We start from the raw sequence: 17110 nt of genomic DNA on the forward strand, positions 1-17110 counted from the left end.
ACCACCTCAATACATGCCAACGGAAGCACCCAGAGGAAGTTGACATCCTTTTTTGGTATTATAGGTAATTTAATAAGACATGACGTTTCTAATTTTAGTTTTAATATTGTGTTTGGATTATGCGAAGCGTTGACTCATACGGGCAAGTGAAGCTCACACGGGTGTCATCTGTTTGCTTTGTTATGCTAAATAGCATGGGAATTAACCTCTGTTGTTTTAGCTAAACCAGGAGTGTGCTTGTGAGCAAGGCAGAGCGCACTTCTCCAACCAGCGGAGAGAGTCAAACCGACTTCTTCAAGCATGTAACAAATGAGAGCTGTGAAATCTATTCAGAGCCAATGGCCCAGCTGAGTGAAATCCTACTGCAAATGTCTTGTCACAACATTCTGCATGACACGAGCGTCAAGCTGCCGAAGCCGATGTAATTGTAAAGGTCTTGCAATCTGCTTTATTCCCACCAACACCTTCTGCTAAGGTGCTAGTAGCGCACACAGTTGCAATAATGTGTCGACATCTGACATACGGAGCACACTCCTCCCTCCTCAAGCCCAATCCTGCCACTGCGCACCTCTCTCAGCACTCCCCTCCCTTCAGATGTCCCTGCTTTGGTCCCGATAAGCAGACTTCATCCCAAACATATTATATCTATTCAGGCGGGGGGATTAAGTGCAGATACATGACATTTAGGGCCATTCCAAGGACTTGAGTCAACGTGTAAACAACTCCTACGCTATGTCAGGGAAATATTTATCTCTCCTCATAGAACTTCTTGAGATAGTGTCAACATTGCTTAGAGGCACAATTACATTTGTGGATGGAAAACTAAGAGTTCTTCTGGAAATACAAGTGTATAATATGAGTAAAGCGGGGAATACTTGTAGAGATGCAAGACTATCATACTGATAAAAATAACAAGCAAGTTCATATTAAAGGAAAATCCTGTGTGTGATCGTGTATCATGATGCCTCTATATTTTCTTCCTAAAATCATCATCATTAAGAAAGTAAAATTGACAAAACAAAGATGAATTCAACAATCATGTGTTTTTTTTTCTGTGTTTTTTCTCAGTAACCACAACGCCATCTCCAGGCTCAGGCCACGCCAGAAGATGCAACGACACAGAGAAGGCCTACTGTGTGAATGGCGGCGACTGTTACTTCATACATGGTATAAATCAGCTCTCCTGCAAGTAAGTTACCTCCTTTTGCTTTTGTATTCGCCTCGATAACTTAACTTTCACTGTCAACCTTTCTTCCTTTGTGCCGCGGTCTTAACGAGAACTCCTTTCGTGATGTTTTTGCTCTAGTAATACTCCTAACCTCACATTTATTTTATCCTGCTGTTTATTTTCCTGATAGCACTTGATTTCCGTTCTTCTTTCTTTTCAGCAGCAGCAGCAACACATCACAGGAAAATGCTGCCAGTCTGCCTAACTACCCACCTGTTGTGTATTTTAACACTAATAATGGAGTGAGGCGGTGGTGTGCTCATCCTTTTAAGTCATGTTTAGTGTACAGGAGGGCTGCCCATGAAAAGCCTTTTTAAAATGTCATGAGTCACTGGTTTAGAGAGCAAATATTTATGCTTGTTAGAGGCCCCCAGTGAGGTAAATAGAATCATTGCTTACATTTGAGGTCCTTGGCAGAAGGGATCAAGACCCGTGTGTAAAGTGCACTGAAGCAACCTTGTATCTCTGCTTTTCAGGAAATAACAGGTTGACATCATCACTTTTTTTAACTTTGAGATTTACATTTCAGTTTGGATTAGACTCGAGGTGAAGAGACATTATTTGGCACAATCTTCAGGAGGAGTTTAAAATCAACAGTTTTCCTTCTGTTTTTCAAAAAAAACAGATTTTTAGAGTAAAGTGTGTCGCAATGCGTTGATTCAATCAGTATTTATCTCTTAGAAATTTTGATAATCAATCTATCATTTAAGTCAGTTTTAAAACAAAAGTTCCAAACAAAGTTCCAAACAAAACCCCTGTTTTCCTTAGTCTTCCATCATATTACACTTAATATCTTTGCGTTTTGGACTATAGGTGGAACAAAACAATCTATTTGAATATGTCAACTTGTGCTTTTGGTAATTGTGATTGACATTCTTAGATATTTTATGACATTTTACAGACCAAAAGATATCACTTAGTTCAGACAATAATTGTCAGATGAACTTATAACACAAAATATGCACATTATCTCTTGTCATGGTCGTCATAGATTCCGTTGCTCGTTCTGTTCCACCATATGTCATGATAGCATAGGTCCTCTGGCTGGTTTGATATAGAACTGAAACACTGGCGAGGCTTCTGTGCCCAGTTGGCCCAAGGAAGAATGCTCGACAAGCAATGAGGACAATGGCTGTAACAGCCGTTCAATACGCTGTGTACAAATTGGAGGCAGCAATAACTCAATTGCTGCAGCTAATTCACTCATGGCCGGGGCATGGGTCCAGAAAAGTTGGATAATGCAGTGAAGGCCTGCAGGGATTTGTTGCCCCAAAGCCATCTCATTCAATATAGGCCAGGCTTCAGTGGGTATTACTCACTGGCTAAACAAGTCCTGCAGACAGCCAGCCCTACTTTAATGCCCTGCTCCTTCACTTTGAAGTATACATTTTGTTTTAGGGAGACGTCAGGTTAAGACACAACCCAAAGTAAGTAACTCACTCACATGTTTTCTGATGATTTCCTTCTCGGTTATGACTTGTAAAAAAGGAATTTAGCCTCATTTGAACATATCAATCATAAAAAAAAAAATTAAAAAAAAGTAATTGTCATTTTCACAAAAAGCATAAACATAAGAATGTCTTAACATTTAGTAAAATCTTTTTTAGTGCAGCAGAATCCTCAACGAGGTGCATTGGGAACTTTAGACAGATTACCTCTGTCTGGGACTTGAGAGAGCAATGGGTTGTGTAACTCTACTGTATATACAGTATGTAGAATATAACTATAGGTCCTGCTTCACGTCTCCTAACACATGGTAAAACCTTCAGGTTTTTCCCTCCTAAATGTTTATTTGTGATCAAAGAATAATAAATAATGACAGTGATTTACTTGAAACTAAAGATAAAAGAGTGCTAATAGAGTTTGCAGCTGCACCACTGTGGGCATGTGCACGCTCATCTGATTTTTAAATGATGCAGTGACAGTTTATTTCTTTCATCTTTCAGCCAAGTTTCCTTGGTCTAGGTGATGCTATCCCCCCAGTTAAACACCATCGCTCAGGATGAGTAATTTAATGCTGAATGTTATGGTGCTCCTGGGAGGCGTTGTGTGAAACCAGTAAATCACGAGCAATGACCTTTGTTGGACTGGTGGTCTAGTTGTGAATGTGAGTGGGATGTCGGTGCCCCTAAAAGACCAACTGCCCATCCTAATGGGATTATAATAAGGAAATATGGTTTGGCTCAATGCACTTGATGGTGCCGATACAGTAGTGTGCAGCTACAAAAATACATACAAACTACAGGTCAGAACATTTTTTCTTGACTCTGATTTATATCTCAAACCAAATTTAAAGAGAGCTGTCCAGTCATGTTTTCCCTTTAAAGAGATCTCCATAATGAAATTGCTGTTCTAGAACTGTAAATTCAGGATTTCATTTCTTCTTGATTTGACCACTTTACCTCCCGGCCAGGTTACGAACACATACCAGGCTCTCGACAGGCACCAGCAGAAGAAAGCATATTCGGTTGTCTAGGTTTGAGTTATTAATCATATAGCAGTGTATTGTTTATTTATAGATACCTTGAACTTACTTCTTCATATATACTAATGATCATTTCTCTCATTCCCCAAAATACAGACTGAGCTCTATATATTACTTTTTATATATATCATTTGAAACCTGTTTTTGTAAACATGCCTTTTGTTTACTTTTTTATTTTTACACATCATTTTTTTGATTGTTATATTTTGTAGTATACTCTGGGTCACTTTGAGGAGCATTTTTTTGTTTCTATTGCTTTTCTTTTCCCATTTAAAAAAAAAAATGTCTGGACGGTAAAAAAGTTTATTGGTTGTTAATAATGTATTAATTCATTTTTAATTGAAATATGATCGTTTGTCCACATTCATCACTGGAGTTGGATCGTCTTTGGAAGTGACAACGTTTCTTGCTGTATCCATATGGCTTCATGACCTTCACCATTATGTTTGAAAGGATTTAAACCCATAATATTTACAGTGCACATCACTTCCTGTGTTTTCTCTTTTCATAACACTTGTCTGCTCCTTCCCAGATGTCCGGATGGATACTTCGGCCCACGATGCTTACAGACTGAACCACTGCGGTTGTACATGCCCAATCCTTTCAAAAGTATGTCCACTTGATATGAGCAGCTGAGAACAGAGACACAGTTGTCACTGGATTACCTCTGTGGACTCCTGCTGCACCCCCCCAGTTCTCGTACTCTTTCTCCTCCTCTTTCTCCTTCTCAGGTCAACACGCATTGAGCTGTGCACTACACCATGTACACGGTGGTGTCATCCATGGGAACACTCTGCTTCTGCTGTCTGTAGTGGTGCTGTTGTTCTAATTCTCTCTCTCTCTCTCCCTCCCTCCCTCCCTCCTTCCCTCCCTCTTCACTTTTTCTTACGCATACTCTTCTTTTCACTCCACCCTTGCCTTCCCTCTCTTTCTGTTTTCTCTCTCTTTCTCACTCACCCACCACCCTCCTCCCTCTCTTTTTGTGGCTTTGTTTCTTTCCATCAGGTGTCCAAATGACTTTACTGGTGATCGCTGTCAAACCTACGTTATGGCCAGTTTCTACCGTATGTCAATTACCTCTTCTGTCACTCTGTCAGACTGTCTTTGTGCCATGCGTGCATGCTGGGTGTAGAGAGATTGTATTCATTTCCTGTTATTACCTAATAGTGTAGTAGCGTCTGTGACTTTCCAATGACTCATTCACAAGTTGGCATAGTTTCGTACAGTCTGTTATTGTGTTTGGTCTGCATGTGATATTGTGTGCCCTTTAACTCGCAGTGTGTTGCATGCACACTCTCAGAATACGAGCTGATGGTTAGTTTGATGGCAACAAGTAGGCGGCTGAATTTAGGTGCTCTGTCTGTGGAAGTTGATTGGCACAAAGTCAGCTGCATGTAACAACACAGTCAAATGGCAAAACACTAAAACCCTAGCTGTATCTTACCTTAACTAATGATGCTTGTTCATGCAAACACAAGCATGTCCAATCCTATTGGAGCTGATAAAGAGATGGGTCTGAACAATTAGCATTAAGTAATAGGCATGTCAAATGACTGAATGACTGAAGTGGTGCACTGATAAATAACTGTTTGTTGGGGGCCAACAATATAAGTCATGTAGGATTTCTCCATAAATATAGTAGTGTGAAAATGTGATGCCTTTTAATGGGCATCTATGACGATGTAGGTCCTACAATAGCCAGCATGACAAAATTCCACTCATTCTTGATTGATATGAGTTTATCTTAAACATCAAAGTGAAAAAAAATCATCATGTTGGTGTTCTTGCTCAGTGGTTCAGTTTATATAAGTAGAATATACATGCACAAACATGCACACAGACATGTTTTGTTCACTTTCTAATCAGCCGCATAACTTCCTTAAAGACCTCAGTTGCATAAACACCAGCGAATTCTGCAAATTGCGTTTGGTGCTAACTTTGCTTCAGAAGTACAGCAACAAAATGGTGCTCTCACAGCAGATGACCTCAGCAACAAGTTCATGTGCTGCAATAGAGTGCCGTGTCAAAAAGAGTTTTGCCTGGGGTAAGAGAAGCCAACCCTGCACCCGTCCACACGGCAACTTCAGACAACACATCCATCAACTGTACAATTATACAATGATTAGATGAAGCTTTGTGGAGAACTACGGCTTGTTGATCTTCCCATCCACTATTACCTGTTAGCTGATTATATCTCAGGTAGCTCGGACTCTCTGAAGGAAGCATATACAGCACCAGGTTAAAGATACTGTATGGTAATTATATAATTAAATACAAAGCCTACTTACTGCATATTTGTCAGAGTCATGTCTTTGCAAGCACATGTGGGTCCCATTCGATGTAACATTACAGTTGAATAACTAACTGCATCTGCTTTTGGAGTTGCCTGATGTTGCCGACAGAGTCTCATCCCTGTAGTCTGACTTGTAGAGCTCACACATACTGTTTGTTGTATGTTGGCTCAGAGTACAATGCGAAAACCCCCTTCTTAACTGCAAGTCATTTTATCTCACATTAAGTCGTAATGCACTGTGCTGAAAGTACTTGTTTTTTTTGGCAGAGCAGACAGTGCTGTGTGGGAGCGACACAGTTTTCTGCATTCTGTCTAACTTCAGTGCAGCTGTGCGACTGCATCAAGGACATTTATTTCCAGTTCTCATCCAGCCACATGAACACAGAACGGGCTTTGATTACTTAGTTTACATGTGTATGTGTTCAAATCAATAAACGGACTATTTGTAGGCTTAGATGGATTAGATTAGATGAAGTATGTTTTCTTTGGTGTATAATCACCTGAAAATAAGAATCGTTGTTTTTTGTCACTTTAGAATGAGCCATTCCTAACTACATGGAGAGCAGGTCCTCTTCACGTAATCGCCCGCCATGTTTCTACAGTAGCCCAGAACGGACAAACCAAACGCTGGCTCTAGATAGGGCCAATTGCGTTTTCATGTCTTTGCGTCCGCCAAAGTAGTTCTCCTATACGACACACAGGCACACAGGAGAAGTTTCAGTTGGTTGCAATTTGCAAACTAACCAGTCAACACATGCTCACTCCTAACTAGTCAAATATCGACGCTCGGTCAACGGCCCTAAGCTTCAAATTATGATGCTCCACGCACCTACATTCTATTAAAAAGATTTGAAAGAACAGAGTGAAAACCATCAGATCTAATGTAATGTCCTCTGTCCATGATTAAACTATCATCTATCAAGAACGTGCATGTAATGTTGTATTTTAGGCATCACCGCTTATATTAAAGGTTGTAATTTGAAATAGAAAAGCCTCCACTCCAGTCCAAGTGTATGATGTAATATCATCTCAATATCAATAAATTGCTCCCGTAGCTGTGCCTACGGTGTAGAAATGTGATAGAATCTGAATTAATTTTGGGCGACTGTGGCTAAGTGGATAGTAGGGCCGTCTTTCAATCAGAGGGTCGGCGGTTCACTCCCCGGCTCCGGCTCTTCTAGTCACATGCGATGTGTCCTCGAGCAAGACACTAAACCCCAAAAAAAAATTGCTCCCGTAGTTGTGCCTACAGTGTAGAAATGTGATAGACTCTGAATTGTAAGTAGCTTTGGATAAAAGCATCTGCTAAATGACTGTAATGTAATCTCATTGGTTCAAAAATACACTTCCACGTTAGAAATCAGGTTTCTGAAAGCCACATTCAGACGTGATAGCTGTAGGCTTTAAAGTGAGCTTTACTTTTTGGAAAACTACAGTCGTAAATGGCCTCTTACATACTTCACATTTTGTACTCGGTTAAGGAGAATAAATCACATATTCTCTCAAAGAGCAGGCACATATGCACACACATCCATGTACTTAAAGACCCACCTCCTGGAGGGGCGCCTCCCATCCCCAGGAGATACCAAAGAGAAGGAGGATGGCTTCTGCTCCTCAGCCATAAGGGCTTGGCTTTACAAGAGCATGTTGTCACAAGAACAGCTGGGACTTACTTCAACTCAAGCAAAGAGAGTGAGCTGCCAGAGATATGGACTCAGCTGGTTGGTGTAGCCTCCCTTTGGTCTCACTCTGCCACATGATGTAAAGTCTATCTATAATGCTTCTTATTCAGGGTGATTATACCGATACTGTACAAATACACTCCTTTTAACTTGCCTGTTCATGTGATGGGTGTGTTCAGGAACTGACAGTGTAGCGTTTCTAGAAAGCGGAAAACTGAAACCACAGGTAATCTCAGCAGATGACGCATATTTTCCCCATACATAATGATTGTGGCTTTGCGCCCAACGTCTCCTATTCCCATTAGGAGATTTACTTTAGTTATGTGATGAAATAGCACTTTTAAAACGTGAAACCTCATTAAAAAATCACTTGCAAAATAAAGTGAAATAAGGAGAAAGAAACAATACCAAGGGCCTGAGTTGAGACATACAGTAGATAGAAACTGCTCACAAGAGGAACATCCAGAGCCAAACTCAAGAAATGTAGTTATTATTTATATTATATTCATAATTTAAATTTGAGTAGTGTAGCCATGTAGTTTCGTGTAGTGTGGTTTGAAGTGTGTGTTGCATGCTGTGAGTGTGTTCTCGTCTTTACTGACCACTGACAAGTGTTTGTTGTCTCAGTTGCCGTAATGCCTATTTTTGTTTGCTCCACTTTATGTTAGAAGGTGCCACTCTCTCTTAACCTGGTCTTTTGTTTCTTTTTGTTTTTCTTCCAACTGTCAACCCTCTGCAATGGCAGAGCATCTTGGGATTGAATTTATGGGTATGGAACAATCCGTTTTTCCTCTCAGGCCTAGCATAGCTACTAAATAGATGTCCTTCGTTTTGACTTGCTCCGGTTCCGTCTGTGGTGTGAACTGTTAATCATATCGTCACTCGATTAACCAATCAATCTCTCAGCCGATCGTACCATAACTCATTATAATGACAAACCCTCAGCCGATGCAACTGATCCTCATCAATCATTATTAACATGGATGTTATCACCTGCACCTCTCATACATGTGCAATGGAAAAGTAGAACTATTAACAGAGTTTCCCTCTCACTCACTGTAGAATACTTTCCTTTTTGGACTGATTTTTGGTTTCTCATTCCATCTGTAACAAACATTATGTATCATGTTTGTAGCTACCTGATGTCTTTTCTCAATCTTCAACTCTATCCGATCCTTTTAGTCTCATGCCTTGTAGTCTTTTCCTTTTGATATGCCATCTCTTTTCTTTTTGTTTATGTGTGATTTCATTTCTTGCATCACCCCGTCATTAGCATAGCAAAATGTAACTTTGAATTGTGAAATATAATACCTATGTTCCTGGCTAGAATTAGCCTTCAAGGAGTAGATGCTGTGATGTGAGCATGCAATGCTATATTTAGAACCTAAACTCATGTTGTCTTCTATCTGCCGCTATTTCCATCCTCCTTCATTGTTAGCTCTTGTTTCCTGCTACCTTTTCCAGAAAAGTGCTTTAGTGGTTGAGAGTGTAGAATAAATGCTAAAGACGTCATTTCACAGGTCGTGTAATTATACGAGTACATTTTAGTACTGGACCACATTGTGTTGTCATACCAGCAGTAATACCATTTCCGAATATTATTTATTTACTGTGTCAGAAACTTGACACAAAATGGTATGCCGATGATTGAAAGAGTTATTCAGTTCATTTTTATGAAATTATTTATCAAGGGGCCACACTACCTCTTTGCTCCATCATTTTCTCCAGGGCCACAAAAGTCTGTCTCAACCTCACACAAGCTCTTCTCTGGTAAAGGAAAAAAAAGCTTCAGTCAAGATTTCTCTAATTTCATATTTAATATTTCATTAAAAAATCACTTGCATCATAAACTGCTGTAATATAAGATCTAATTACTGTGCTTACTGAATGCCTGAGCAGATGAAGACTTCTATAAGTAAATGAGAATCATGTCAATAATTGCACATTTCTATATCCCGTGTGCATTTTGGTGCTATACTGCACAGTTTGCAGGTTCTACTGGTCATCTGTTAGGGGCCCAAACTTTTATAGTATATAATTTGAAATGACTTCATAGTATACAGTTGCTTAATAGATTAGTCTAACTCTTGCTGAGCCCCTGCCCTCAGCCACACCGCCTTACTGCGACGCAGTCCGCAACAGTTTCTGTTGCATTTGTGATTATTAGCGAGGAAAGGTTAGACTGTGTAGAGAGTTGTCAGAGAAGGGACGATGAAGCTTCATACTGCTCCGCATTATTAAAAGAAAAGATGTAGATTTACAAACAAAAAAAGTGGGAACCTGCACCTTTAAGAAACTAATGTTTTTTTCCCCTGTTATTTCTCTCACTGTGTGCATGTAATGTGTGTGTGTGTGTGTGTGTGTGTGTGTGTGTTTGTGTGTGTGCGTCTGTGCATTTGTGGGTGTGATGTTGACAGAGGCAGAGGAACTCTACCAGAAAAGAGTCCTGACAATCACGGGTATTTGTGTGGCTCTGTTGGTGGTGGGCATCGTGTGTGTGGTTGCCTACTGTAAAACCAAGTAAGTCCTGCTGATAAATGGATCAGCTCTTGTCGCATTTCCTTTCAGATTTCTATCATCACCTGCATTTTATTAGGAAAAAACTGTATACTCAAGCTGCTGCCGCACTGTTTGCAGTGCCTGTAATACGCAGCGTAGGTGGGAATAATAGATTAGTGTGTTTACTGTTTTAAAATGTATCCTTTTGATATAGTTAGATGTAGCTTTTAATAGTTATTCTAGTTGTTACTTCAAGTAAAAAAAACACCATGTTAAATCAATACTTAAGGCATCTAAACAAAAAAAACATGAGAGAGAATGACTGAGATTTGCTCAACAGGAAACAAAGAAAGAAGATGCACAATCATCTGCGACAAAACATGTGTCCAGAACATCCCAATCGTAACCTTGCTAACGGACCCAATCACCCAGGACCAGGCCCAGAGGAAATCCCAATGGTAGACGTGAGTTTCTGAAAAGATTCCTAATGTTATTAAAGTAAACGCACACAGATGTACACCAAATGGTTTCATGCTCAGTTATATAATCAAAGCTTTTTTTTTTCCACCTTTTTTTTTCCATCTGCCAAATGCATTTTTCCCGACACAGTACATATCAAAGAATGTCCCTGCAACTGAGCGAGTCATACGGCATGCAACGGAGGGCTCGTTCCCTGCCAGCCATACCTCTTCCAGATCTCACAACTCTTCCACACGAGCCCATTCATCAACTCACAGGTAAGCATGCACCATACAGTCCTTGCGTTTGCCCTCGTGCCTACCTCAAATTCAGCACTATCCTTTTATATGAATACACAATCGCACACAAAAGACGCACTTCATTTTTTTTTAAAAGGATGGAAAAAAAAAAAGAATCACACTGGGACATGCTGGGGTGTGTGCGTCTTAACACCTTTCTTTATTTTTCAGACAAGAGGAACGGACATGGAGCCTGGAACATTCTGACAGCATCCTCTCTGACTCGCCGGGAATGATGTCATCATCTGTGGGGACCAGTAAATGCAGCAGTCCTGCGTGCATGGAGGCACGGGCTCGGCGCGCTGCAAACTGTGGCTATTCTGACCCCCATCGGCCGGGCCTGCAGTACGGAGAATCCTTTGACTCGCTGGGAGACTCTCCGCACAGCGACAGGTGGGAAACATGCCGGTGACGTCGATATGGCACTGGGTTTGTCGTGAACATTTTGAGAATCCTCTAGAGGCCAGTTAGGGCACTCTGAGGAACTCAGTGGAAACTGACACACAGCAGATGATGAAATACGCTCAGGTAGGCAAGAGTGAAAGACAGTACTTCTTTCAATGGGAACTCATACAGTTACTAAAACATTATCCCATGGCCAGTTTGCAATTCTGATTGGTTAGCGTTTCCTTTCATTTTCCTGAAGGAACAATGTGACATTTTGGGAAATACACTTATTTTCCATGTTGTCCAGAATTTGTTTTATCTCTGCATCACAGAAAAAGGTCAGTATGAGTTTATTCCCGCTTAGCACAGAGAGTAGAAGCAAGAAGAAGCAGTTAGTTAGCCTGCCAGAAGTGAGGAAATATGTCTTTCAACAACCCTATATCTATCCTGAGGCTATTTCCATACTGAAGCCACAGAGATATCAATCTTCTCATCTGGGCAAGATCGCAAACAAGCACATTTCCCAAAAGGTTGGAATGCTCCTTCAACACAAACTAGAACATGTCAGCTCAAACAGAATTGATTCACTCTAAATAATGTGCTTTCAGGTCTTCAGGCTCTCTCCTTTAGTAGTAGTTAATGACACCCATTGAAAATGGCCCAGTTAGAGGAAGTCTGTCTTTGTTGACCCTGTAATTGAAGACCCTTTGTTTAAGGTTTGAAAAAACATGCTAAAGGTTGCTATACATGTTGCTTTCCTCTCATATAGCTTATAAACAGGCCCTCATTCACCTTTGCTTTAAGTCTTTGGAATCACTATGAAGCCTAATGTCTTCCTTCGTGGAACTTCAATTATGCTCAATATCAGCCAATCCATTTCAGTTGGGTCACCATTAAAAAAGGTACCATTCAATGGAGACTGAACAATAGGCTAGAATAAAAGGTGTCCACAAAGTAGACATCCTTTATGAGATTGCTTTTTAACAAACAGAAAAGTGGTTAACGAGTGGGAAGTTTGAAGTATAAAGCCGCCTTTCCTTCTCACGAATAAAAAGCGGTAATAAAAACCAATCATGGTCAAATGCATAAAACTTCCAGTCATTAAGAAGCATTCACTGGATCAGTGTGCATAGTGACCTCAGATCATCTGCAGCAAAGGTGCAACTGGATGAGCCAACTGGTACCTTAACAAGGTTCCACTAGCTATGCAGTTTTAGGTACACGACATTCAGGCCAGCCAGAGGCACACTTGGGACCAGATGTAGACCTTAAACACCTAACACATTAATTAACCAATGCTGCAAAATACTTACTTGAGTTGTTTAATGTGCATATCAGCACATAGCAGCTTCAGCCTTAACAACTGAGCCAAAATGAAAGTAATGGAGCAAGGAGTTCCACAAACAGAGCCTTGGCCAATGAGTTGTTGTGCAGAGCCAGATTGCATAACCAACATGCCCTTCGAGTCATTCCAGGTAACAAGCGCCTCTTCCATCACGGTGACTGCTTCAGCTGTATCAGCAGTGCTGTGGGAATGTCTCAGGCTTGTGTCTCACACGAGGCAATGAACAGTCAATACAAACATTGTCATCCACAGTCAGTGATATGTGAATTAGGAGTTGCTTTTCAAGCGTGTTGACATTCACGTTCAGTTGGTTATGATTAACCAACTAGTAAGACTGTCAGTCTTGTAAGTAAGTAGTACGTCTGAGATTGGTTTTCTACTCGGAGACACAAGTCGGGCTGATCTGGTTGAAGTTTGGAAACGATGTTTAAGTCAAGCCTGACGTTGCCTTACACATATAAGAATGATCCCAGTCACTTCCACACAGTGAGGCATACATTTTTAATTCAATACTGGTATCGGATTGATACTCTGTATCAGCTGATACGTAAAGCTCCAGTATTGGTACCGGGACTGAAAAAGTTTGATTGGCGCATCTCTAGTTTTTAGAGTTAGAGTCATTAGGGGCTTCTGCATCTTCAAGAAACTCCACATTGACTTCGGCATTCAGCCATGGTGCCCACATGGTCATGGCACATATTTGAACAAAGCTGACAACCACAGTACCAATGAGTGAATTGAAAAATGATACAGAGGATTCAAGAGGTTGCACCACAATATTATTGAATAGCTGACTGCTTATTGTGCAGAGTTACGGAGCTGGTTATGGTATTGAAGGGGATTTGGAATTGTATGGTCTGCATGGTGATCAACCGTTACACTAACTTGCTAAAAAACACACACAGTGGGTAAAATGCATGCTTCAAACTATTCCGAATATAAATAAAAGACCAGTGAAGTAAAGTGTTAATCTGCTTTCCAAGTAAAAGCCAGACTTGAAAGGTGTTATAAAGTAGGACACCGGGTTGGCTAGGTGATCTTGTTGGGCAGGTTGGTCCAGAGCCTAGGGGTGTAGAGGAAAACAGTTCACTCACAAACAATCTTTAGACTTAAAGCAGCCAAAACAGCTGCTCCTCCGCTGACTTAAACTGATTGAGCGGCTCAGATATAAACAGGTTGTCGTCGAAAAACTGCTGCAAATTTTTTAGCATTCAAAACTTTAATCTTTTGTAAAGATAATCTGTTATGTCTAATTCATGTCTGAATTCTGAATCACTTTTGCAAATCATCAGCATCAACCAATATGTTTCATAAGACCCAAGGATATTAACAACAGAGGGGGATCCAGAATAGATCCCTGGGGGATGCCACATTACAGAGATTTCCGTTCTGCAGACAGGAAGAAATCAGCAGTACCGGCACGCATTTTCCCCGAGTCATTTTTTTACCTTTCCGCCTGTGAAAGAACTTCTCAAAAAATAATTTGTATGTGAATGGTTTGGAAAGATTTTAAAAAGTAGTGCCACTATGTCCAGTGTGAAAACTACCTTACAGCAGTTCAACTAAAGGGCAAATCCAAGTTAACTCTATGTATGGAAAATACTTTTTTCCTTTGAATATTTTAGTGCCCATTTACAGCTTGCTAGTAGCTTTGCACTTAAGGTGCAATGTTCATTCTCACTTCTGTTCTTTGCTTTTCCTTGCTTAACTATTTACTCTTCTCTGTATTTCCTGCAGATACGTGTCAGCTCTGACAACACCAGCCCACCTCTCCCCAGTGGATTTCCATTACTCATTGCCCTCGCAGGTGCCTACCTTCCAGATCACATCCCCCAATACCAGCCATGCCATGTCTCTCCCTCCTGCTGTCCACAACCCGTACCCTCTTGAGGATGACCAGCCGCTACTGCGCCGCTACCAGGTGCCCCTACACGATGCCCAGTGCCAGGAGCCCTACCGGCAGCAGCGTCGTACCTATCTAAATGACAGCAGGGGCAGCCTGCCCTCCAGCCCCTACCGGCTGGCTAAAGAAGAAGACTATGAGACCACCCAGGAGTATCTCTCCTCTCGGGAACAACCAAAGAGAAGTGGGTCCAGTGGAACTGGTAGCCGGCGCTGGCGGAGATCCAGACTGAATGGCCATGTGGCCCCACGTGGATATGAGGCATCCCGGGACTATGGCTCTCGAAGCTGCCTAACAGATAGTGAGTCAGAGGAGGACGGGGAGAGCACGCCCTTCCTCAGTATGCAGAACATGAATGCCGAGCCGTCCACCATCTACAGGCCGGTGGACAGTCGGACTTCTCACTCGTCGGGGCGGCACAGTGGGCATGGAAACATGCATACAAGACTTACACACTCACGCTCCAAACCGGACAATACACCCCATTAAAGAGTGAAAATGAACCAACAAAAATCAATATAGTATAGACCTGCATCTATAAGAAATATTTTTATTTTATATAACTGACAGATATTCTAAACAAATGAAATATTTATTTTCATTTTAGCAAACGTTGTCTACTAGTTAACAGCAAAGACTTTTTTATAGGGAAAACTCTATTTATATGTACATTTTGATTTACAGCATAAAAAGATGTGCCAGTTTTTTCACAACGTAAAAAAATAGAGTAATATTGTGGTGCCTTTTGCTGTATGCCGATGCCAGAGGGCCAGTGGAGGTTTTTGTAGCCTTTCTTATATGGACGCCTCATTTTTTATACACGTTTATGTTTTTTTCCTCTCTGGTTTCCTGTTTTACTTTCTTTCCAAGTTGCATTCTTTGAGGAGTCTAGCCCAACTGGAACATAACCCCTTCCATGTCACGCAATATAAACCACTTCAACATAAAGTGTATGTTTACATTAATATGATTTGCCTGTAGGGTTTATGATTTGGGATCTGATAGATACAATGTAGATCCTTTTTGCCCTCTGACTAATGTCTACAGAGAGAAAAGGAGAGAGAGAGAGAGAGAGAGAGAGAGAGAGAGAGAGAGAGAGAGAGCTTGTATGGTTGTGTATGTGTGTGTAAATGCCAGTGTGTGTGTGTGTGTGTGTGTGTGTGTGTGTGTGTGTGTGTAGGTGTGAAAGCACATGTCAGTTTGCTTGCATGTATTTGTGATCGTTAGATGAATTTCATTGTTTGTTGTGGTGACATCAAGCGTGTGGGTCTACTGGTGTCTCACCAAAGCTGACAGAAGAGTGTGGCAGATGTTTGCTGAATAGTGCTTTATCAGAACAGTGACCCCCAGTGTAGGTGGACAGATAAGGCTGCTGTATGGTTGTGTGTTACGCAGCTCATTGCTTGATGTGTTTAAAGCTGTTTTGCCCGTTCCCCAGCCTAGTTAAGTCCCCTTTTATTTCCCAGCAGGTTTTCCCTCATGTTAGTCAGTTATGAGGCCAACAAACACTGAGCCGCCTGGCACAGGGTGACGCCTGCCATCAGAGGTGATGGCAAAACAAAAAGATTGCATCTGTTTCCACTCAACTCAGCCCCTAGTCCCATGCCTCGTCATCCTTCTGTGTCCATTCTGTTTTTGTGGCTTGTGCTAAAGGCCACACAGTGTCTCAGGATTACCACACGCCCCCCCCCCCCCAATCCCCCCCCCCCCCCACCCTCCTCTCTCTCTACCCCCTCCACCTTAAACCCTGTTCACCCTCCTCCTCAACTTAAGGTCTACCCAAGACTACGGTTCTCAGTTAAGAAACAGCCTACATGTTAACATACAGCCTACCAGTTCCCCGAACATTCCCATACAGAGAGCAGGAAAGCCAAGTGGAAGGAGCTCAGTGGAGAACAGCGCAGAACATACTAGACAATATAAACGAAATAGCTGTGAAACTTTGGAGGATCATAACAATGCAAAAATATGCAAACTTTCTATTTTGCTGATTGATTACATCATTTTCTAAGAGGTGACTGTAGTGTGTTGTGTGAAAAAAAAAACTATGTGATGCCTATAGTGTAGAATGATATAAATGCATATTTACATTAGTTAGTTTTTAAAGCCATTATGCAGCCATCTTTAAAGTTGTCAGCCTTTCTTGTTCACATACTCACGCCCACTGAACGACTGCGTCCATGAATTGTTTCATCACTTGGTTTAGACCGCTTCACTTTACACGCACACTTCCAAGTAACGTCAAATAGCATCCAGATAGAGTCTCCTCCGATAGTACCGTGTACTGCTCTGTCTTGTTGACAGATCTAGTCATTTCAAATTTATTCCGTAAACGATCATTTGAAAAGTAAACATTTAATTCCCCTGTCCTCCACTGAAGGAAAAGTCAATATTTTAAAGGAAATTCAAAGAATGTCGAATCCATTTGAAGTGAGAGAGAACAGTTTCATCACTGTTGTATGTTTCTACCTTGTTAAACTATGCTGAATTATCAGATTTTTATTGGTTTAAGAACTCTTAAAAAGATAGA

The 17110-nt window shown here is 41.1% G+C and overlaps 1 protein-coding gene across 5 annotated transcripts in view; it reads left to right on the forward strand.

Annotated features, from left to right (window-relative positions):
• nrg2a (neuregulin 2a) overlaps positions 1–16268 on the forward strand; it is a 68357-nt gene extending 52089 nt beyond the window's left edge. For 3 of the 5 annotated variants that reach the window (XM_031869321.1, XM_031869318.1, XM_031869322.1), the window contains exons 4-11: positions 1069–1189; positions 4719–4777; positions 8434–8457; positions 10106–10208; positions 10528–10651; positions 10797–10924; positions 11117–11338; positions 14415–16268. In XM_031869321.1, the coding sequence (XP_031725181.1) occupies positions 1069–1189; positions 4719–4777; positions 8434–8457; positions 10106–10208; positions 10528–10651; positions 10797–10924; positions 11117–11338; positions 14415–15069 (1436 nt within the window). In that variant the 3' untranslated portion in view covers positions 15070–16268. Of the gene's footprint in view, positions 1–1068; positions 1190–4245; positions 4323–4718; positions 4778–8433; positions 8458–10105; positions 10209–10527; positions 10652–10796; positions 10925–11116; positions 11339–14414 lie in introns of all 5 variants that reach the window. The other 2 variants (XM_031869320.1, XM_031869319.1) reach the window with 2 other exon arrangements.
• The last annotated feature ends 842 nt before the right edge of the window (positions 16269–17110 follow it).

The sequence above is a fragment of the Anarrhichthys ocellatus genome, unplaced genomic scaffold (genome assembly GCF_004355925.1).
Source record: "Anarrhichthys ocellatus isolate YVR2014 unplaced genomic scaffold, GSC_Weel_1.0 scaffold46, whole genome shotgun sequence".
NCBI classification, from domain to species: domain Eukaryota; kingdom Metazoa; phylum Chordata; class Actinopteri; order Perciformes; family Anarhichadidae; genus Anarrhichthys; species Anarrhichthys ocellatus.